The sequence below is a fragment of the Lolium rigidum genome, chromosome 4, assembly GCF_022539505.1.
Source record: "Lolium rigidum isolate FL_2022 chromosome 4, APGP_CSIRO_Lrig_0.1, whole genome shotgun sequence".
In the NCBI taxonomy this organism is placed as follows: Eukaryota; Viridiplantae; Streptophyta; class Magnoliopsida; order Poales; family Poaceae; genus Lolium; species Lolium rigidum.
The window spans coordinates 148359287-148382686 of NC_061511.1; the positions used below are offsets into that span (position 1 = coordinate 148359287).

Below are 23400 nucleotides of genomic sequence, written 5' to 3' on the forward strand. Positions count from 1 at the left end.
GGTTCGTTCTCTGTGCGGACTGCGTATAGGGCCTTGTTTAGGGGGCCCCCGCTGCCTTGGACGGCTCCCCTTTTCAAAGCTCCAATCCCGCTTAAGACGAAGATTTTCATATGGCAGCTGCTTAGGGATCGCCTTCCTTCTGGGGTGGAGGTTGCGAAGAGGCACGGACCGGGCGACGGGCTTTGTCCATTGTGTGCGGTCCCGGAGACGACGACCCACATAATGTTCTCTTGCCCTGCGGCCCGCTTCCTCTGGAGCTTCCTCCAGGAGGCGCTGGGGCCTGAGTGGCGAGCCTCGATCCTCGGTGAGTTTATTGAGGCCCACGCGAACAACACCGGAAGGAGGAGGCGCCTCTTCGGCTGGTGTTCGCGGCCTTAACCTGGACTCTATGGACTGTGCGTAATAAGATGGTCATTGAGCGTATCTTCCCTCGACGCGCTTCTGACTCCTTATATTCTTTCTTGGCTTTGTTGCAGCAGTGGTACCCGTTGTGTAGGCAGCGGGACAGGGAGCGCCTGGACGGCATGTTGGAGGATCTTCTTGCGGCTGCCCGTCGCCTTGCTACGTCGTCCAGCCTCTGAGTGACCCTTCTCTTTGGGGTTGTATCGTTTTTCTGTTCGTTTGGGCATGTTGTGCTGTTGCCCCAGCAGTCTGTTGTTGAGTGTGGAGGTCTCGTGGTCCTGTATCTGAACCTTGTATGGATGTGGTTGCTTTATTTATAAAGCGGGGCGAAAGCCTGTTTCGAGGAGTAGCCAGAAAGGTTCAACAGATTACAATATATGTACTCTTAAAATCCCAATACTTTTCTTTTTGACCTGGAAGGCTCGAACACATGATTCCATATTAAGCAGGCTCGGCGGACTCGCTAGCAACCACAACGTTTGCATCGTCAAGTACAACATTTGGCCACAACAACCGAAAAAAATAACATCCCAGTACTATTATGTAAGCCTAGAAGAACCAATCGTATGATATTTGATGTTTCAGGAAAAGACCAAAATTTGTGTTCTACCTTTAAGTCATTACATTATAGTTCATTGTGTTCATGTGACTTAACAGCGAAAGATCATGTGTATCCTTTTAAATTGCAGTTGGATTAAAGGGGTTTGACAAAGTTGTGTGGGATGCTGTCGATCGTAAAGATGGCTAGTGCCCATCAAGCACCTTTCAGTATGACAGCAAAGATGGTGAAGAAGGTATTTGTTTCCACTGGCAAACTGTTTCACACCTTTCAGGATACCCTGGCGATGTTTCCGTTCGAGCAATGTATTCTCTTGTTGAGGCCACCACTCTTAAGACTTGAAATGGAAGCTATACCAGCTAACAAAGCCACTCCTATCCGCTTGGCACAACATACTTACTGGAACTAACAAAGCCACTTCTATCAGCTTGACACAACATACTTAGTGGAACCTTACAGGCCACAACTCTAGCAACACCTTGGATCATTTGATCCAGATCTGGGGAAAACACATCACTCCGCCTGGGCGACAGGAGCGGGCCGAAGCGTTTTTTTCCAGTTGTCGCATAGTCCTCATCTCACATAGACTGGGTTTTGATTTTGCCTGGGCTCTGAAATGTCAGGACCGACGCTGTCTAAACCTCATAGTAACCTCTGTCTAATTATAGCCATGTACATAAATTCAACACAAATATAACAAGTTGCATGGCGAAATTGCAATCAATCTCAAAGAGCCATGGAAATCGCACAAGAATAATCAATCACAGACGCTTATGTCCGAGAGATATTGGGACTTGGTCAGTAGAACGCAGACATGTTCAGGTCAGAGAAGCGCTGTCGTTAGCTTGGAGGCATTATACAGTCCTCTTAGCATAGCATGGGCGATGAACCTATTGGCAGCCTCGGTGAAGTGGATGCCGTCCCACGAGAGGAACTCCGACGGGTCGGAGCTCTCCGTCGAGTCCGGTGTGCCGCAGAACGCCGCCATGTCGAAGTGGTATGGGCCGGCGCCACCGCCACAGAACGCGGCCAACGGCGTGTTGCCGAAACCTGCACATTCCAAGCAAAAAAATTCAGTGAAACGCGCACGCACGAAAAGAACCAAACATGTCTGTGATGTCAGGATATGAACTGAAGACGATATCATGGTGTGTGCAGTCACCGTATTTGCCGGGCGAGGCGACCAGGTTGGCGATGGGGCGGTAGATGTCGGCGTAGAGGATGGTCGTGCCGGGGTGGGCGCGCCGGACCTTGCGGAGCATCCTGTTGAGGGCGCGGTTATGAAGCTCGGCGAGCTCGTTGAACAGCGTGATGCAGCCGGACTCCCGGTCGTAGTCGTCTGCATCGCCGGGGAACAGGGCGAGCAGCTCCGGCTCGCAACCCAGCGGGAGCATCCCTGTCACCACCATTGAACTTGCTCCAGCAGCAATCACGGCCTGCGTACGTCGAGCGAGACAAGTAAGCGATCCGCAATTGATTGATTGGTAAAAAAGTTGGTGTTGATGGAGATCACTTACGGTCAGTGCTGAACGGGTGACGGCGACGATGTCCGGCACCAAGCTCACTGCCAGTTCGGCGGTGCGGTTGCTAAATAGTGCGAAGATGTAGTCATTCACCCCGATCTCTCCGAAGTAGAAGACGGAGCTCCCCATGATATTGTTCTGTTGTTCTGTAGTAGTAATTGTACGATTATCACTAGCAGGCGAATTCAAATTTTCAACGAAAATTTCAACGATTATGAATAGAAATGAACGGGTCAACTAGTTCGGCTCCGCCTCGACCTCAGGTGGGGTTCCGCCCGCCTCCACCTCGGATCCCGGCTGCGCAATTCATGCCGCAGCAGCAGCAGCCGTTTGCGCCGCCACAGCAGTACCAGCCGTACCCGGGGCAATATTATCACTATCCTACGGTGCAGCAGCCGGTCGCACCTCCGCAGCCGGCTAATCAGCAGCAGCCGGCACAACCGGGGCAAGCCAAGAAGAGGAGAAAGAAGAAGCCCGTGGGCGTGGCTGCTGTGGCGGGAGGGGCAGCTGCCGTGCCGCCACCTGCAGTGCAGAGTATGGTGCCGCAGCCACCACCTCCAGGGGGTATGCCGGCTGCTAATCCTTTGGTGGAGGCGCCCCCTGGATCGCAGCAGTTGCCCATACCTGCTCCTGTCGCCGCACCTCCGCCTTTGAAGCCGAAGAAAGTGGGTCGCTGCTGGAAATGCGCGGACAATTCTCATGCGACAAAGAACTGCAAGGTGATTCACTATTGCTTGGTCTGCGACTCCGGAGCACACCCGACCATTCGGTGCCCTGTTCTGAAGACTCCCAGGCCCATGAGCTCTTTGGTTGGATGTGGTAATGACGCTACGCTTGATCTTCAGATCCCTGATTCGCTGTATCAGCCGCAGTTGTCCTACTCCGGAGCACCTACAGCCTTGGTACAAGTGTCAGGGGAGGGGACTGTCGCTGCGGTAGATGTCCAGAACCTCATGGCTCGCATGTGTCCGGGTAATCCTACTTGGAAGTGGGAGGCGGTGCCTCATGATAACAATGCTTTCTTGATTGCGATACCTACAGCTGAGGACTTGTTGAGAATCGACGGTATGCAGATGAGTGTACCTAAGGTTAATGCGCAGGTTGTTGTTTCGGCTTGGGTTCATCAGGATGTTACTCCCGAGTTTGTCATGGAGCCTGTGTGGGTGCATGTCGAAGGTGTACCAGATTCGCTCCGTCATTTTCTGGGTTTATGGGCCATTGGGACTTTTATTGGTTCTACTCTTGATGTGGATTTATATACACTCCGGAGTCAGGGGATAGTTCGGATCCAGGTGGCCATGAGGAATGTTTCTGTTTTGGAGAAGGATAAGTCTCGCGACAGAGCTCCATGCTTAGAGGTCTTGGCTCGCCTTCAGCTTAATGGTTATAGATTTCGTTTTCGTCGTGAGGCCACGGGGTATAAGCCTGATCCGCGGTTTAGACCTTTCTTCTGGAAGGGGGATGATGATGATGATGCGTCTCATGGCTTTGAGGATGAGGGGCTTGATGATCCCGCAGCAGATTTGGCACCAGGGTCATCACATATGGAGGTCGATGGTCACGCGTCTGGACACTCTACTGGCACAGCTTCGGTACCGGTTACTCAGGTGGCTTTGACCCCGTTTAACCACTCGCCGAGGACCGGACAGGGCCGGGAGATTGTGGCGCGAGCTTTGACGGTGTCTCCACACTTGGTGGCCACTCCGCCATCCTCGACCAGGACGTCTTCTCCGTCTCGCGTTCGATCTTTTATGCAGGGGAGGACTCGTCCCGTTTCGTCGGCTTCGCCGACGGGTGCTTCCTCGTTAGTGCCCGCTCCGTCTTCTACATCACCGCAGACGGAGAGGGTACGCGACGACGCTTCCTCTTGAGTCGGCGGAGCACACGGCCACCCCGGGGCATCAACCCACCGAGGTTGTGCCGGCGAGGGCGCAGGCGTGTGACGCTGCGGAGGAGCAGGCCGCAGCCGGCCGGTGGCAGGCCGGCGACTCGCTGCGCGAGCCGGCGGCCTTTGGCGGGGGCCAGCGAGGGACCGGCACCGGGCCGGGCTGGGCAGCAGCCGCCCCCGGCGGCTGGCGATGAGAGGATGGGGCCAGTGGTCGCCCCAAGTCTTTCCTTCGGTGGCGGTACCGGTCGGGTTGGGGAGGAGCCCCGGCCCACCCGTCGCGTCTCCTTCGCCTGCTGGGGTGGTGGCGTCGAGCCTCTCTCCGACGGGAGTGCAGGTCGGGCTGGAGAGGAGCCCCAGCCCACCTTGCGCACCTCCGTCACCTAGAGGGGCAGCGGCGTCGCGGCCGAGCTCGGTGCAGGGGGCTTCCTCGACATCCACCCCTGCACTGCCTGTTCATCCTTCGACGTCGTCTATGGTTTCTGCCTCGCCTCGCTCGAGTCCGTCTCCCCCACCAGCCGCACCGCAGCCTCAGCCCACGGGTCCTCCACCGGCTATGCAGCCGACAGGTGAGGAGGAGTGGGAGGTATGCGGTGGCGGAGGATGGAGCGGGTGTCACGGATGAAGATGTGATGCGAGAGAGCTATGCGGCGCAAGGCGGAATCGAACCTCGACACGGCAGGTACTAAACATACAGCCAAGTCGTTTACTTCTTTTCGGATTCTCGAATTGCATCTAATTTATGTAGAGTAGGGGTCTCTTTAGGTAGTCGGTCTGATGAGATTGTAGCTTCGGCTAATGTGTTGAGACAAATGGAGCTTGACCGTTTAACGGTTGCTTCAAATGGATCCACTGAGCCTGCCACCTCAACCATAGACGATGATGAAGATGAGGACATCCTAGATGGTCATCTTCTCTCGGCTATAGTTGGGAGTGTTACGGAGGTCGATTTAGAACACTCAGAGCTCAGTTCGGTTTATGATCTTGATGCTTCGCTCGTGGTTCTAGATCGTCCGCCGGTAAGAAGTCTCGTAGATATGGCAAAAATACTAAATCTAAAATAGTCTCTCGATGAATGGCATGTTTCGGAATAGCAGAGGTCTTGGTGACTTGGCTAAACATTCTCACATTGCTGATGGTTGTAGAGACTATGATTTAGATTTTATCGCTATATCTGAGACGGGCAGGCGAAATTTCTCACAGAGTTTTCTCGACCGGATATCTGGCGGGATTAACTTTCGGTGGTTTTCTCGCCCGCCTCGTGGTAGATCTCGGGGGTATTTTATCAGGCGTCCGTATAGACACCATGACAGTCTTAGCTAGTTCGATGGCGAGTATCATATTAAACTCGATATTCGGAACAAAGCAGATGGTTTCATTTGGAGTCCGGTCGTCGTGTATGGTGCTGCCCAAGATGCCTTTAAGGCCGACTTTTTACGTGAGTTGGTAAATCTTGCAAAAGATAATCCGCACCCGATTTTAATCGGAGGGGATTTTAATTTGCTGAGATTCCCTCATGAGAAAAGCAAAGGCCTTTTTGATGGACATTGGCCTTTCTTGTTTAATGCTCGTCATTGATAGCTTAGATTTAAGAGAGGTTTTCATGTCGGGTCGACGGTTTACTTGGGCCAACAGTTTACCTGAACCCACATACGAAAAACTAGATCGCGTGTTGATGGATACCGAATGGGAACAAAAATATCCTATGGTGTCCGTCCGTGCACTAGAACGTATCGAAAAACTGTCCGACCATGCTCCTATCCTATTAACCACCGGGAATCCTCGACCTGTTTGTAAGCGACCGTTCAAATTTGAACTTGGTTGGTTACATCGTGAGGGTTTTCATGAGATGGTTAAGACGGTTTGGGAAAGACCAGTCCGGGGTGGCTCGCCAATTTTGAGATGGAATAATAAGATGCGCGCTATGCGCAAGCATCTCTCTGGTTGGGCTGCTCATATGGCGGGTATTTTGAAAAAAGAGAAGGCTCGCTTGTCTAAAGAGATTGATGATCTTGAGGCCATCGCGGAAGTGAGACCGCTGTCTACGCAGGAGATTGATCTTAAGAATCAATCCAATGCACAAATGGCGAGTCTTCTTCGTGAAGAGGAACTCAAATGGTATCAAAGATCTAAAGCCCAATTCATTTTGGAAGGAGACTCGAATACGCGATATTTTCATGGTTTAGCCAATGGCAGACATCGGAAAAAGCGTATTCATTCTCTTGTACAAGAAGAAGGGGTGATTGAAGGCCACGAGCAGCTTAAATCGTACATTACTAATTATTACAAAGACCTGTTTGGTCCTCCGGAGGAAAGCTCTTTCTCTCTTAACGAGGACTTAACGGAAGATATACCCCAAGTTTCTATGGAAGAAAATGGCCTACTAACCGCACCTTATTCTGAGGATGAGGTTAAGAAGGCTATTTTCCAAATGGAATGCAACAAAGCACCGGGTCCAGATGGTTTTCCAGCAGAGTTTTATCAAACCTTTTGGGATACTATTAAATCGGATCTTCTAGATTTGTTCGGTGATCTTCACACAGGACAACCGGAATTATTTCGTCTAAATTTTGGTGAAGTAATTTTGTTACCGAAGGTTAATGAGGCGAAAGGATTCAACAATATAGACCTATCTCGCCTTTAAACGTCAGTTTCAAGATTTTCACGAAAGTGGCCACCATTAGACTTAATACGGTTGCGGATCATGTCGTTCAACCTTCACAGACCGCTTTTATGCAAGGAAGGAATATCCTTGATGGAGTGGCAGTGTTGCATGAGACGGTACATGAGTTACATTCTAAGAAATTAAACGGGGTAATTTTAAAATTAGATTTCGAAAAGGCGTATGACAAGGTTAAGTGGTCTTTTATCGCAGCAGACACTTAGGATGAAAGGTTTTTCTCCGAGTGGCGCGCTCTAATTTACGATTTTGTGTATGGAGGTAGTGTGGCTATCCGGGTTAATGATGACACCGGCCACTATTTTCAAACACGAAAGGGGTTACGCCAAGGGGATCCGTTATCACCGATGTTGTTTAACATTGTAGCGGATATGTTGGCAATACTCATAGAGCGAGCTAAGTCCGATGGCCGGATTGAAGGTGTGATCCCACATTTGGTTGATGGGGGTTTATCTATCCTTCAATATGCCGACGATACAATTATTTTTATGGATCATGATCTCGAAAAAGCTCGCAATCTCAAATTAATTTTGACGGCGTTTGAGCAGCTATCGGGATTAAAAATCAATTTCCATAAAAGTGAGTTGTTCTCGTTTCGGTGAGGCCCAAAACGATATGACTCTATATACGTAGTTGTTTGGTTGTGGGCAAGGCCAATTTCCCATTCGCTATTTGGGTATTCCGATTCATTATCGGAGACTAACAATTGCCGAATGGAAAATTGTGGAAGAAAGATTACAAAAACGCCTTAGTAGTTGGAAGGGTAAATTGCTCGTCCCTCGGAGGGAGATTGGTTCTCATTAATTCAGCATCGACAAATATGGTACCGTATATGTTATCATTCTTCCTGCTCGCCAAAAGGAATTCTGCATAAACTCGATTATTATCGATCCAGATTCTTTTGGCAAGGGGACAGCGAGAAAGAAATATCGACCGGTTAAGTGGAGTGTAGTCCGTAGTCCCAAAGATCAAGGTGGACTTGGAGTTCATGACCTAGAGGTTAAGAACTCAGCTCGCTAGGTAAATGGCTTTTTAAGCTTCTTACCGAGGATGGGATTTGGCAAACTATTCTTCGTAGAAAGTACATTGGCTCGAAGGCGTTATCCCAAGTGGTTTGGAAACCCGGGGATTCTCACTTCTGGGCTGGTCTAATGGCGACTAAGAATGTTTTCTTTCGTCATGGTACTTTCTCTATTAAAAATGGAGAACGAGATACGCTTCGGGAAGATGTTTGGTTAGACAATGCTTCCTTGAGTGAGCAGTATCCTGCCTTGTATAGTATTGTCCGTCGCAAGGGTGATACCATTGCCACGGTAATGGCTACCTCACCACCTAATGTGACGTTTAGAAGGGTTTTGCTTGGACAAAGGCTTGTTGCATGGAATGATTTAATTCAACGGTTGGGAGATATTCAATTATCAAGCTGAACCGGATGAATTTAGATGGAATCTTCATGTAGATGGTACTTTTTCAGTCAAATCCTTGTACAATGCGATTCTCCATTCTGATATACCGGTTGATAATAACAAGAAAATCTGGAAGATGAAAATACCACTAAAAATAAAAATTTTCGGATGGTATCTTCGTCGCGGAGTTATTCTTACCAAAGATAATCTTGTCAAGCGGAATTGGCATGGAAGTACTAGGTGTGTTTTTTGTCAACAAGATGAAACTATTAAACACCTTTTTTTCCAATGCCATTTTGCGAGATCTATTTGGTCAGTCATCCAAGTTGCTTCTACCCTGTATCCCCCGACTAGTGTAGCCAATGTTTTTGGCAATTGGCTCCACGGTATCGATTCAAGGTTTAAGTTGCTTCTTAGGGTGGGGGCGCTAGCGATTATCTGGGCACTCTGGCTAAGTAGAAATGACAAGATTTTTAATGATAAAAATTGTTCTTTGTTGCAGGTCATCTACAGATGTACAGGTATTCTCCGTTCGTGGTTACCTCTTCAGCGGATGGAGAACCGAGACCTATTTACGGAGGTCCGTACACGGTTGGAGGATACGGCGAGGGATACTTTTTCCCTACATGGGTGGCAGCATAGTCTACGGATTGCAGCACCACCCACACCTTAGGCGATTTATGATTCATCGTTCCGATATGTATTTCGCCTAGTTTTTTCTTTTACATTGTTGGTTACAGACTCTTTGAACAGCTGTGTGCATCCTGGTTATGCAGAGGCTGGATGTAATTGCTTTCCAAAAGTAATAAAGCATCCGTTATCGAAAAAAAGTTTTATTTGCACCAATATTCGTTACTCTCTCGATCCCAAGTTTGAATGGCTCTCATCTTCATGTATTCAACGAAATTTCAGTGGAACCTAAGTTCATCGAAACCCTATTAAACTTACTATGACCGTGAGTTCCGTAGTTGCCCCGACGCGTAAGTTACAGAAATTTCGGAAGGGATGAGTTTTCTTCATATTGTTCATCTAAAACTTGTTATTTTTGCCTAAGCTACCTACTTTTGAATTTGGGTATAAAAATGGCACGCACGTTACGTGCATCCTCTATATACAAAAACGTTACTGTATTTAAAAATTTTGGAGGTTCGAATATACGGATTTTAGGTCTGCACAGTAAACTAGCTTCCATGGAACCCAGATTCTGCTACGTATTTTCGGAGACTTTTCCTATATATTCAGCTCTACAAATCAAACAATACACATAAGATAATTTCTATAAATTCCAAACCTTCAGATTCCCTATGAAAGTATTACATGTCAACGAGGCCCTTTGTGGCTTACATCAATCATAATTTACTTTATCAGAGCTGTCGCCTAACTGTGTACTAATTAAGACATATACTGGTTTCTCTATGCGTTTACTGTCTAAGATAGGGATGCTAATTCGAGTACGACATAGATTTTTATACGAAAAGTATATTTTACATGGTAGTAGTTAGTACCACTAACAAACATTTTACTGGAGATCGATGATAAAAACTCTCTTTAGTTTTAGTGGAGGACTAGAAACTCGCTCACCTACCCCCTGATCAAATGAATCCCATCCCAGTGTGACCGCACGGCATAACAACAACAAGCTAGTTGACTAATTTTTTTCCCGGATGAAAAACAGCAAGTTGACTGACGCTTCTAGATAGCGTAAAGACGGGAAGTGGTATCATGAACTTCACCGTAGGCTGAGGAGGCAAGAAGGTCGAAGACATTGTTGAACCAGCTCGTCTCGTTGCTAAGAGAGACCGGCACAAACGTCATTACTCCCTTGCTCTTCAAAAAGGCCGGGTCAAGCGCCGTCGCACCGCCCACCGCGAAGTTCGCGCCATGTCGGAAGTCCTCCGCGGTCTCGCCGGCGAGGTACGGGGTTGGCTGCGGCAACCCCAGCGATTCCACTGTGCACACAAGATCAATCGTCAAGTTAACTCACCAGCATGCAGGAGATTCAAGGCCGGTCAACGCATCTCAACCCAAATTTGATGTCAAATGCTAGTAGTAGAGAGGGGTTACCGATGAAGTCAATGATGAGCCGGCCGTCGGAGGCCCGGCCGCTGGGGCGGTGAAAGTAGGTCTCCCCGTACGGCGCCCGGGAGAAAGGCCCACCGGCGGTGGCCGGGAGGATGGCCGCGTTCCCGGTGTCGGTGAGCGAGTCGCCAAAGCTGAAGACGCGGTCGTAGTGGGACAGCAGGCCGTCATCACCACCATCGAAGTCGGCGCCGGGCATGGCGGCTGCCTCTGCGGCGACTAGGGCGAGGAGAAGAGCCACCAGGACATGAGATAGTTGCTCCATATCCAGAGCTCCAGACTTCCAGCAGCCGCGCGTGTATCGGAGTAATAGGCTATTCGCAGTGGTGTCATAGCCATCAGAATCAGGTCCCAAGTGGCTGGTCAGCTGGTGGCATCAGCTTCGTGGAGCTCGTGGCTCACGATTATATTTGGAGCGTTTTCCGGCTGTTCACGTGCTTGTAGATCGGTTCGAAGTAGTCCTTTGAGATTACGTCAAAAAAAAGTAGTCCTTTGAAAATTACAAAAAATGTAGACCGGCTGTTCACGAAGATGATTTCTACAGACGTGTAAATTTTTTGTCAAGAAAATAAGTAGTATTTTGGCCTACATAAAAATTACAAAAATGTGGCTCTAACTAGTCCTTTGAGAATCCATTTTTTGTCTCCGTACATTTCTTTTTTGTGTAGGTCACGAGTGAAAACATAATTCTTTCAAACGTCATAATACACGATGTAGATTTATATGTACTTGTATACTTTTTTCGTAATTTGAAGTCAAAATATAAAGATTTTGATTTTCTTTTTAAAATTAAAACGGGCTCCATGTAGCGCATCCTCTCATTTAGGTTTTTATTCTTTTTGTGCCAAATCCATGTAGTACTGTTGAAGAATATATTATAGTTGGTGCGTATGTTATATACTTGATTGTTCTGATAGAGCACTGTATATTTTAATTACTCCGTAGTAAAGTTGGTGGATCTACTTTTTGTTAGCTTCAGCTGTCGTGCTCTTCAATCTGTTCTGCTAGCCTTCTTATTACAGACAGTGCTACTACACAAGATGACTTGCATATATAATTTCACTTGTCCTTCTAGCTGGACTATTATTGCTTCATCTCAAAATTTGTAGTTAATTTAACATGGCAAGTTGTCACCAAACAGGTTCACAGTATTATACTATGAAGTAAAATGTTAAGTAAGAAGGACCTTGACTCTTATATGAAGTGTTATATACCAGCGGGTTTCTCTAGAGATGGTCTGAACTGAAGCCGGTGTACAGAACCTAAGGAAAGAGTTCGTCATTGTTATTGCCAGTTCTGAGCTGAAGAATCTCAACAGGAAGTGAATAATTGTATCTCTAATGCCTTAGCGAGATCATCACCGGGCCTACGAACAAAATGCAGCAATTCCTGGAGAAGAGAACCTGCAGTTTTGCACAATTGGCCATGTTTTCAGTTGTCAGTCACTCAGTCTTCCAGTTCATTATCTACAATTCAACTTCTGAATTTGGACTGCGGCCAAACTATTGCCGCTGAACTTCAATGTATGTATGTGACCCAGTTGTGTGCTAAGATAACCATTTTTTAACAACGGATCTCTTAATGGCTCAAGTTTAATTTATAACATGAAGGGAGTCGATTATGTGCAAGAGGCAAATACTGAGAAGTCTGCCCAGCTGAAATTATATATGCATGCCATGGTTATACAACACATTTCTGGTACTTTTATCTCAGACATTCCCAGCTGCTACATTCTTCTGTGAGTTAACTTGTCCCGGTTTTCTGTTCTAAACTACTGTACAGAGTCAAGACGACTGCAGAGTTAGAAGGGAGTGTGGATGTTCAGAAGTGAAACTCTAGACTGCAGCAGTCTCCTGAAAACCTTCTCGCTTCCGGTCTCCAGCCCATTGATGCATTCCTCTAACTTCTGCAACCGCTCCATTGTCACCATCACTTTCTCTGGCGCTGCCTTCTTTGCGGCGGGTCTGACGCTCAGCCTGGCCAGCCACTTGTTTGAAGTCTGGACAATTGCAGGGACGAGTTCCGGCGACATTGCTGCAGACTCCAAGAAGATAGCCTCCGACGCTTCAGCAGTGGCCGCAGCCACCTCTGTTACTATGCCAATCACCTCATTGTGTGCTGTATCCAGAGTCCTCGACATTGCAGGAGTGCATCTGCTGGTGCGTCGCATTGTGGCGGCAAGACGGCACAGCTCCTTCTCCGCCCGCCTGTGTGCATGGAGCAACGTAGTGACCATCACGCTGTCGCCGCGCCTAGTACCGATTTGCAGCTCCGCCACGCTCTGCTTGAGCGTGATAAGCGCCGACTGGAATGTGCCGTAGGCGTCAGCGAGCACAAGGAACCTGTCGAGGATTTCGTCAAAGGAAGCTGCCTCTTGGAGGGCGGCCACGGCCTGCGGCAGCGCCAGGAGGTCGGCGAGTGATGCCAGGACGGCATCAAGGAGGGCGATGCCAGAGGCGTGACCGGCAGCTCCGGCCGACCATGACCTGAGCTTGCGGACGCAGTCATCGAGGTGTGTCAGGATGGGATGAGAATGCTCACGCGGCAGGCTGGCTGACCGGCCGTGCACCGCCGTCTTCCCCGCTGGTCTGATCGCTAGATGCATCCTGTTTCTCCGGCGAGTGTTGCTCTGCTAGTATGCGGCGGCTGCTTGTCTCGTTGGTCTTTTGATGCGTTCGTGAGCGATGATCGAATTGCAGCGACTCCAGGCTATAAATATTGCGTGGTTATGGCTGAAGTGGTGAGTTGTAAAAAGAATACATGTATTGGCTGGCTACCACTTGGAGTTGGTGCGGCGCTGTAAGAGCTGCTTTTTTTTGTTTTCCGGCATGACTGCCAAACTGCTGGCAATGCTACACTCTGGTTTGGGTTTTGGAGTTGGACTTTTCGATAGGGTGAATAGAGAACTATTCCCTGCTTAGGTGCTTATGGACAATCCTATCAAGAAGTAGTTCAAGTGCTGAACTGGCGAGATGAGTACTCCCTGCTTATCCACGTCTATTACAAATTCGTATTTCTATGAAGTGCTGAACTCATCTGGGCTCCATTGAATAGTTAGAAAGATCGCAAAAGAACAAAAAGCTGGAGTCCAGTTTTGTTGGGGGCCTCTGTTTCAACGAGCGAAAACCAGGCTTGTGAAACGAGCCACCAAGCCATGTTAAAGCATCTCCACCGGCGTCTCGATAGCGACCCCGATAACGTTTTGGGGGCTGGGAGCGAAAATGGGTTCACACCGGCGCGCTCCATACGGTGCCGACGCTTTCCCGAGCCCAATAGAAGCGTCGGCAACCCCGTGCCGGCCACTTGCCAAGGGCGCAAATCGGGCGCGCCAGCGCCTCGCGAGGCTGGAAATTTTATGCGTGGGAGCCGCCTGTCAGCCACACATACGAAAAGTCGACGCCAGCAGGGAGTGGCGGGGCCGACGCGTCAGCGGCACATTTAATTTTAACCTAACCGTCGCCTACCTCGTGGCGGGAGTTAATTGGGGCGCAGCGGCGGTGCAGTTTCCGCAGACGCGCAAGGAACCGTCCCGTCGCGCCTAGCTCTCCGTGCCGGCGTTAATGAGTGCCACCGCTCTCCCGCCTCCCTCCAGCCTATAAAAAGGCCGCCTCTCATCGTCCCTCTCACACACAAACCCTAGCGCCCCTCTCCCAACCCTAGCCGCCACCATCTGAAGGGACGACGCCATGTCTAGTCGAGGCCGAGGTCGTGGTCGTGGTCGTGGCCACGGCGGAGCTGCACGCTCGCCGTCGCCTGGGACGCTGTCGTCTTCATCGTCGGATCTGCAGGAGGTGGAGCGGCGAGTGGTGTTCGAGTTCGTCACCGTCCTCAAGGGAGACCCACACGGCATCCAGAGGCTGCCGGACACGTTTGCCGACTTCATCACCAGCGGCCAGCCGGGCTCGCTGCATCCGCGGGAGGCTGCCTGCGGCTGCTGCCGCTGGATTGTGGACGTGATCTACGATGCATGCGGCAAGATGTACCTCCACATCGGTTGGGAGAAGTTTGCGCGCTACCACCACCTCGAAGCTGGCTACGTGCTCATGTTCTCCTACTTTGGCGAGGGGTACATGAGCGTCAAGGTGTTCGACGAGATGCGGTGCCGCCACCACTACCACGGCGACACTGATAAGGAGGACGACGACTAAGTGTTGTTTCTTCGCATCGAAAATGGGCACGCATGTTTTTGGATGTTCTTCCTCGAAAGAACCAACAGGAACACCGGCACCAGCTGGATTTTCAGTTTGGGTGACTGAGTGTGTCTGAGAGTGTTCTTTCTTGGCAGCGACCACACGAAATCTGCGATGATCGGCCTAGTTAGGTTTAGTTATTTTTCAATGTTTTATATTTGTGTCAACCATGGTTCAAATTATGTATTAGTTTGTGGAAAACCATGTTTCAAATTATATCTTCCTGTAAACCATGTTCCCAATTATGTGTTAGTTTGTGGAATAAAATATTTCTTCTCTTTATTCGATTTTCTATGCTTTTATTTGTGATTTTAATTCAAAAAATCTATCAGGACTGCCGGTTTGGGGGCGCCGGTGTGGGAACAACTCCCCCAAATAAAGGATGCAGTGTCGACGTCCCCCATACGGAGGCGTCGGTGCCTCTGCCGGCGACTATTTGGGGGAGGGGGGCGCCGGTGGAGATGCTCTTAGGTTGGAAACAATGGGCGATCGTTTGCTTCTGTGTGATCAAAAAATGAATCTGCATTATGATGTGAATGCATGTGCGTGTGACCTTGTATTTCTAGCTAGCTGGCCTCGCATAGCAGGGATAACGAAATCGAACAACGTTCGCTCACACCTCTCCCCTTCTTTGCAGCCCTAGGGCGACGCCACCACCCCACCGCTGCCGCGCCACAACCATCGTAGTCGACCAGGTTTCTCCGTGCCATGCCTCCTCCTTGGTCCAGGCTCGGAGCTAGGGTACTGGAGAGGACTTGCCCGCCTCGCTTGCGTCCTTTGTAGGCTGCACATCTGCAGGGAGCGCCTGCCGCCTGCCGGCCTCGACGTCAAGGACATGTTCGGTAAGTTGCCTGGTATGATCCTGATGAAATTTTCGGATGCCATTTCGGGCCATTATGCGCCAACTTGACTTCCTATTGATCCACTATTGGTGCCTCCCAGAAGGACATCAGGCAGTTGCTCGAGAGGCTCTGTAGGGAATGCATTGACACCTCTTCCGACGAAGAGTCCGATGAGATGTCGCAGCTCATGGTTTATGCGGCCTCCATCCTCCATGAGCACCATGACAAGAAAATGCCGGTATACCGGGGCTCGACAAAGGGCCGCAAGGGGCAATGTGCCACGCAAGCGTGTCGGTGGTCATGCCCGGCTTTACAAATACTACTTCCACCTCACAGATCCGGTGTACAAGGAGCACATGTTCTGGTGCCACTACCGGATGTCAAGAGACATGATCATGGTCATTCTACAGGGCGTAAAAGACTACGACACCTACTTCCAATGCAGGCCCGATGCCATCGGTAAGCTAAACTTCACCTCTTACCATAATGCTCCGCAACTATTCGCATGCTTTCGTATGGAATGCCTGGTGATACCTTCGACGAGTACTTGTGAATAAGTGAGAGCACCTACCATCAATCTACGGTTTTGCCGAGCCTTGAATGGGCCGTGTGTTCGACAAACTGTATTTGAGAGGCCCAACTGTTGAGGACACTTGACGACTGTTGTTGATCAATGAGGCTAGAGGGTTCCCGGGCACAATCGGTAGCATCGATTGCATGCATTGGCAGTGGCAAAACTGTCTATTTGCATGGTAGGATCAGTACAACAGCCATGCCGAGGGATGCATTGTTATATTGAGGCAGTGACATCGCAAGATTTGTGTATTTGGCACTCTTTCCTTGGCTTGGCCAGTTCCCACAGTGACATCAATGTGCTCAACTTCTTTGCGGTGTTCAACCGGCTTATGGAAGACACTGCTCCTAAGGTGAGCTATGAGATCAATAGCGATTCATATGACAAGCCATATTATCGTGTTGATGGCATTTATCTTGACTAGACCACACTACTAGTGAAGACAATCTGTAATTCTCAAATAAACAAAAGGTAAGAGGTTTGCCAAGGTGCAAGAGACTTGCAGGAAAGATATGGAGTGGGAATTTGGTGTGCTCTAAGCTCGGTGAGCTATTGTTCGTCACCCATCTAAAACATGGTATCTTGGGACAATGCATGAGGTGATGGCTTGTTGTGGGATCATACACAACATGATCATCAAGACGGTGGGTCCTGATGGCCGCAATGAACACAAATAGAACTTTCAGGGTGAACCCTAAGACAACATTTCCAAACACTTTCAGAAGAATTTGATTGACCATTAGTGGACATTTGCCGAGCATCAAGAGGATGGTGAGTATTCAATCTCATCTACTTTCATGTGTTAATTGTGATTTGTGAACTATGCTCTATGTATTTCTATGGATGATGCATGTAGATTTTTCGCATTTATTTGAATGTAATAATAAAGTATTTCATGCATGATACATGTAGACTTTCGCATTTATTTGGATGTAATAATAAAGTATTTAGAACCTCTATTTCATTGTTTTATATTTCATATATTACATATTTTGCATAATTTCGGTTCAAAAAAATTCAAACCGATCTGGCTGGACAACCCCGTGGTCACTTCACTTTTTTATGATCAAGATGAGTCGAGCCGCTCGAGAGGTATTTCACAAAAAAAAAAAAAAAAAACAGTGCGCTCTGGAATCTATCCGGGTCCACGAAACTTTGAAGTGCGTGCGTCAAGATATAGTAGTACTCGATTGATAAGATAAGTCCAAAAAGGGCAGAGGATCTCGCGAAGCACAACCAGTTTACCAAGCGAAGCTAGCCAGCATCCGAGGCAGCAACAATGGCGGCCGAGCCCGAGATCTTCGAGCTCTCCAATGGCAGGATCACGGCCAAGATCGCCAGCTGGGGCGCCACCATCACCTCCCTCCTCGTCCCCGACGCCCAAGGTTCGTCCAAGACTACTTCCCTTCTTCGGATTCTCCGGTTCGGTGATTCGTAACTCGTTTCTTAGCGGCTGATGCGCTTTATGTAAGCAGGGGATCTCGCGGATGTTGTTCTTGGGTTCGACACCCTGGAGCCCTACTTGGTAAGATCGATCTACAGTCCCTCATCTGTTTGTACATCTTGTATTGCTGCCTTCACTTCTGGACTGAACTAATTGGAAAAAGGGTGTCAGGGCAACGCGTCTGTGCTGATTGCTGTTCTGATTAAGTTGGGAATTCTAATCTGATTAGATTCTTGGGCTTAACTGCACTGGATTCCACAATAGAATTGATGTGCAGTTTACGTGTTCCCTTATAGTTCGCTAAATTTTGTTGAGTTGTCGGATTAATCTTACTTTCCTTGTAAGTGCAGTTGCAATTCTTGATTAGATTAAACAACTTCATCTTGTCTATATTATTAGTAGAAACTACCACCATGTCTCTTTCCAGCGGATATAGCAATTATTAAACGAGAGTGAAGTTTCAGTAGCTATGGCTGAATCTTGTTAGTAAAATATGGTTGGCGCAAGTGAGCTGAATTCCTCTTGAGAAAGTGATACTTATGAATTTTAATACAGTGTTAGGCTTTATGGCATCGAGAACTATGGAAAACCAAGTTTTGTTCAGTTTACGTCACCGAAAAAATTCTGCATTTTGCCTATGCACACGTATTTCTTGGTAAAGTGGATTGCAAGCAAACGGTGAGATGATATAGATATAAGTGTTCTGATGCAGAACACATAAAGATCATTGTTGTCCCTTACTCCCTTGTACGAAAATATTGATGGTTCCTCAGATAGACGATTCTTAGATTTGTTGCCAGGTCTGAGATATAAGCTGTTCTTCTGTTTAAAAAACTTGTTGGTTGTGCACTTCAGTCTAAATCTCTGTAAAGTGTCGTGCCATTAAGTCATCTAGGAATTGGAAACACATGAGTGCAATACAAGTGTTTGTTTGCACCGCAGGAAAAACACATAACCTTCCTCTTAAGGATTAGATGCTTGACATAGTTGTTAGAGAAACAAATTCCTTTGGTTCTTAATCCTATTAAAAGATAGGAGAAGGGTCAAGACTGATTCCACGGTAGCTACTTGCAAATGTTAGAGTGAAGACCTTTTCTCAAGGACTCTTACTTGAGACTAATTCAGCTGCTATCTATGCATCATGTGATCAACGTGCGCCCTCCTCGCTAGGACCTCCTAACTATATTCTGTTAGTGTGTGCGTGCTTGTAGCTCTCTCTCCCTATCCCTTGGGTTTATCTATATAAATCATGTACACAAAGATGAATTCAGATAGTGCAATTGCAATGCACATGAAATACAATTCTCCTATCTTTCATGCTCTCAGTTCAGGCCACAATCCTATGGCACAAGGCTTTGGCACGGCTCCTGCCGTATCTGATGGTCTTGGCCCCCGTCGTCTATGTCATGATGGCCACCCGTCGTCTCTGTTGTGCTTGATGCCATCACCCTTGACTAGCCGACCAGGTCCCTCCACCTCCCGCCTTTGCCCCACCTGGCATTTTCATATCGCATGCGTGGTGTGCAAATCAAGCACACCGTCCCGTGCAGTCTTGACCTCTCCACCGGATCCTACAACCAATGGCACAACATGATGGAGCTTGTTGTCGAGGAAAATACGGTGTCCTCGACCAACTCAGGGAGGATACAACGTCGGCTACACCCAATCTAGAGTGGCGCACGATTGATCTCATCCTCAAACGGTGGATCTGTGGCTCCATCCCCTCGGAGCTTACGGCGATGGACCATGCGAAGATGGCGTGCCAGCTCTGCGTTGCGGGTCGCCGCTGTCTTACTCAACAGCAAACAGACTTACACCGTCCACCTCACCTCTAACCTCCACGAGCAGCGACAAGGCAGCCTTGACATCGCCAAGTATTGTGCTCGCATCAAGACCATCGTCGACTCCCTCCACGGTGTCGACTAGCAGGCCTCTGATGGTGCGGAGGGTGTCGGTGGTGGTCTTTATGCGAGCGAAGTAGGCGATGCCGAGGCTGCCTTTCCGCTGCTCGTGGAGGTCAAAGATGAGGTGGACGGCTTGAGTCTGCTTGTTGTTGAGGAAGATAGCGGCAAGCGTGACGTAAAGCTATAGCACCATCTTCGCAGGGTCCATGATCATCCCGTCAGCTCCTGGGAGATGGGGCCATAGATCCACATTCTGAGGATGAGAGCGCCACTCTATGTCGTGTTTAGCCAGCACCACATCCTCCGTGAGGTGGTCGGGGACACCATGTTGTTGAGGAAGATAGCGGCAAGCGAGAGACCATCAGTGATGGTGGGAGCTGTGCCGGAGCCTTGAGTCATAGGATCATTGCCTAAACTGATACCATGAAAGATAGGAGAAGGTATTTGGTATGCATATGTGCACTGCAATTGCATTATTTGAATTCATCCTTATGTACATTGTTATATAGAGAAACACAAAAGGATAGGGAGAGAGAGCTACACACACTAACGGAATACAATTAGGAGATCCTACCGAGAAGGGCACACGTCGATCATGAGTTGCATGGATATTAGCTGAATCCGTCTTGAGTCTGTGGAGTCCTGGTGAGCAGGTCTTCACTCTAACACCTACAATCACCAAGCTATATAGAAAAAGTTCATAATAAATACAGTTCTCCAAAGTTGTGGAAATTTTCTTTATCAGACATAAACCTTAATAGTTAGTTATTCCACACTCCAAAGCCAAATTGATGATACTCATTTTAGGTATCTGCCAACCATATGTATGTGAAATTTTTAAGTATTGTTTTCTCGAAAATTTTGGAAGTACCAAGAATGTATCTTAGTATCTAGTTATGGTTCATTCCCATTTGACTTGTTCGAAGGGTTACTGTGGTTGTTAACATAAGCTTTCTCTTACATTCTGTTTTGTAGAAGGGCATGGCACCTTACTTTGGTTGCATAGTTGGCCGAGTTGCAAATAGGATCAAGAGTGGGAAGTTTGGTCTGGATGGAGTTGAGTATTCGTTGCCTATCAACAATGGACCGAACAGCCTTCATGGTATGGCTTCATAAATTTCATGTGGTTAGTTTCGACAAGGTGTATACTTTGCTTTAGCCTATAGACGGCTTTTAGACTAAACTTTTGGTACAGTAAATAACTTAATTAGTAATTTTATTGGTGGTCTAAAACAATTATCATGTGGTATCATCACAAGTTCACTACCGAGTAGCAAGAAGTGTTCAACAGCTTAGAATATATGTACTCTTAATATCCCATTACTATTATGTAAGCCTAGAAGAACTTACGATATTTGATGTTTCAGGAAAAGACATACAAAATGTGTGCTTTACCTTTAATTCATTACATTATAGTTGGTTGTGTTCATGTGACTTAACTGCGAAACATCAGGTGTCCTTTTGCTGAATTTTAAATTGCAGGAGGATTAAAGGGGTTTGACAAGGTTGTGTGGGATGTCGTCGAGCGTAAAGATTGCGAGTGCCCATCAATCACCTTTCAATATGACAGCAAAGATGGTGAAGAAGGTAATGTCACTAACATCTTTGTTTCCACTGTCAAACTATTTCACACCTTTCAGGTTCCCATAAACAAGAATGAACTGTTTCACACCTTTCAGGATACCCTGGCGATGTAACCGTTCGAGCAACGTATTCTCTTCCTGAGGCTACCACTCTAAGACTTGATATGGAAGCTATACCAGCTAACAAAGCCACTCCTATCAGCTTGGCACAGCATACTTACTGGAACCTTGCTGGCCACAACTCTGGCAACATCTTGGATCATTTGATCCAGATCTGGGGAAAACACATCACTCCAGTCGATGAAAATACAATTCCCACCGGAGAAATAATGCCCGTCCAGGGCACGCCCTTTGATTTCACGACAGAGCAAAAGATCGGGGCCCGCATCAACGATGTTCCTGGAGGGTACGACCATAACTATGTGTTGGACTCGGGTGATGAGAAGAATGGCCTGAAGCACGCAGCCAAGTTGAAGGACACATCAAGCTCACGGATGCTGGACCTCTGGACCGATGCGCCTGGCATGCAGTTCTATACCGCCAACTATGTCAATGGCATCACCGGCAAAGGCGGGGCTGTTTATGGGAAGCATGCCGGAGTATGCTTGGAAACCCAGGGCTTCCCTAATGCCATCAACCAGCCCAATTTCCCCTCTGTGGTAGTGCAGCCTGGTGCGAAGTATAAGCACACTATGTTGTATGAGTTCTCGGCATGATTAAAGATGCTGCCAAAGCTTAAATGCCTGCAACCCCAATACTTGTAGAATGGAATAAAACGACCAGAAAGAAAATGAAGTTGTAGCGCCAGACAAAAAATAAGGTGTAGTGACCAGAACTGTGTGACGCTATCTCAATCAAAAAATAATTCTCTTCATGTTCAAAGGTGGCTTATATTTTGGTTGCACATAACTGAGAATTTTTTATACATTCTTCGCCAGACTATTAGAGTTTCTTTGGTTGATGCTATAGTATGTTGTGATTCTTGTTCTTTTGCACAAACACTGTAACCGTATTGCAGAAAATTTATAAGACTGTAGAACCAAATAGAAAAGGTTCAGTAGCACTTCGGTCACCTGAACTATATCTTTATCCGGATGAAAACGTTAGGAGCGCTCGTATCATGTGTACTAAATTTGATATGTTCTATTTAAGTGTTCTTAGTTGTGTGGGCTTGTTTTTGTTGTTGTTGCCTTTATTTTTACAGGGCTAGTGAGGGGCACCAGTTGGTTACAAAATGTTAATCTAGGCGTAGAATTACCTTTTGGATTATCCACCTGGTCAGTATTGTTGTGCGATAATTGTGTAGGTGCAAGTAAAGAAAGCATTGACGTGTTGCTGGTATGATATCTCTTTGGGTGTTTGACATCCGTGTCATGTTTCTCCCAGGCTATTCTAAAGAGCTCTTTTATGGTACCCGGTGATGAATATGAGCCCTCTGATGACTGGATCCAACCGTTCAGATCGACGGATACCGCTGGACTTAGACTGCCTGGCTAACCAGCAGTACGGGGGTGCACCGCTGAAAGGTTGAGCCACCAGTACCATCAAGAGGGCATTTTTGGTAGATTAAATTGTAGCCGGTCGGATTCGACATACCCGACCATTCTCCTAGTTTCCGAGTTTCCCCAGCCGAAAAGAAAAATGCCCTCCCAGCTAGGGTTCCGGCCGCCACCGCCGCGCACCCGCCTAGGCAGTACCCTTCGTCCAACTCGAGCAGCGACACCGGTGATTCGAAACACCACTCCGCTGGGGCTCTCGTGATTGAAGGGACCTAGGCATGGACGTTGGAACCGGCGGTAGCTGCCTTGTGCGACCAGGAAGGTGCAGTTGGCCGCACGGCCTATAGTTGGTCCAGCATCGAGCCGAGGTAGAGGCGGCGGAGCCGGCGGTAGCCGCCGAGCACGCCGACGAATATGCGAGTGGCCAGGCCCACCGAGGGACCAGACGTTGGCGCGACTTGTCGGAGGCATAGCGCCTCTCAGATGGTGTCTCTGGCCGATGCGGCTGCCCAGGGGTGGCAGCAGCGTTAGAGATGCCGTAGAGACACCCAGAATCTCGCCGTCGCCAAGAAGCTGCACACACACTTCAAGAACCTCCCTTTCCTGCCACAACTGGGGTTGAGTGGCCTTAGGTCGCCATCCCTGAGGAGAACAAACGTTGACTGCTAGTCGAAGCCCCATGGTCGTCAGTCTTGTTGCGCTGCTGGTGCCTCACAGAGTTTCCAATGCCGACAGTGATGCAGCGATGAGGCCGCGCCGCCGAAATCAGAGTATATGACTAAGGTAATGCTTCCGCCTCAATCCGTAGCTCTACGGAGATGAAATGATAC

The 23400-nt window shown here is 48.2% G+C and overlaps 3 protein-coding genes across 4 annotated transcripts; 1 reads left to right on the forward strand and 2 right to left on the reverse strand.

Moving 5' to 3' along the window:
* Positions 1-1596: 1596 nt before the first annotated feature.
* Positions 1597-10899, reverse strand: LOC124705939 (GDSL esterase/lipase At1g28650-like). 2 transcript variants are annotated; one of them, XM_047237621.1, is made up of 5 exons: positions 10520-10899; positions 10189-10404; positions 2479-2627; positions 2124-2397; positions 1597-2011 (listed from the first exon to the last, which is right to left on the reverse strand). In XM_047237621.1, exons 1-5 carry the CDS (start codon positions 10797-10799, stop codon positions 1785-1787), a joined length of 1146 nt encoding a protein of 381 aa, XP_047093577.1. In that variant the 5' UTR covers positions 10800-10899; the 3' UTR covers positions 1597-1784. The 2 variants fall into 2 exon arrangements, with proteins under 2 accessions (XP_047093577.1, XP_047093576.1); XM_047237620.1 differs by having other exon boundaries at positions 2479-2630.
* A 1436-nt stretch (positions 10900-12335) lies between these two features.
* LOC124647607 lies at positions 12336-13139 on the reverse strand. Its single transcript, XM_047187520.1, has one exon. It carries the CDS (start codon positions 13137-13139, stop codon positions 12336-12338), a length of 804 nt encoding a protein of 267 aa, XP_047043476.1.
* Positions 13140-17295: 4156 nt separating this feature from the next.
* On the forward strand, positions 17296-21945 carry LOC124705941 (galactose mutarotase-like). Its single transcript, XM_047237624.1, has 5 exons — positions 17296-17525; positions 17616-17665; positions 20464-20590; positions 20971-21075; positions 21168-21945. Exons 1-5 carry the CDS (start codon positions 17420-17422, stop codon positions 21785-21787), a joined length of 1008 nt encoding a protein of 335 aa, XP_047093580.1. The 5' UTR covers positions 17296-17419; the 3' UTR covers positions 21788-21945.
* The last annotated feature ends 1455 nt before the right edge of the window (positions 21946-23400 follow it).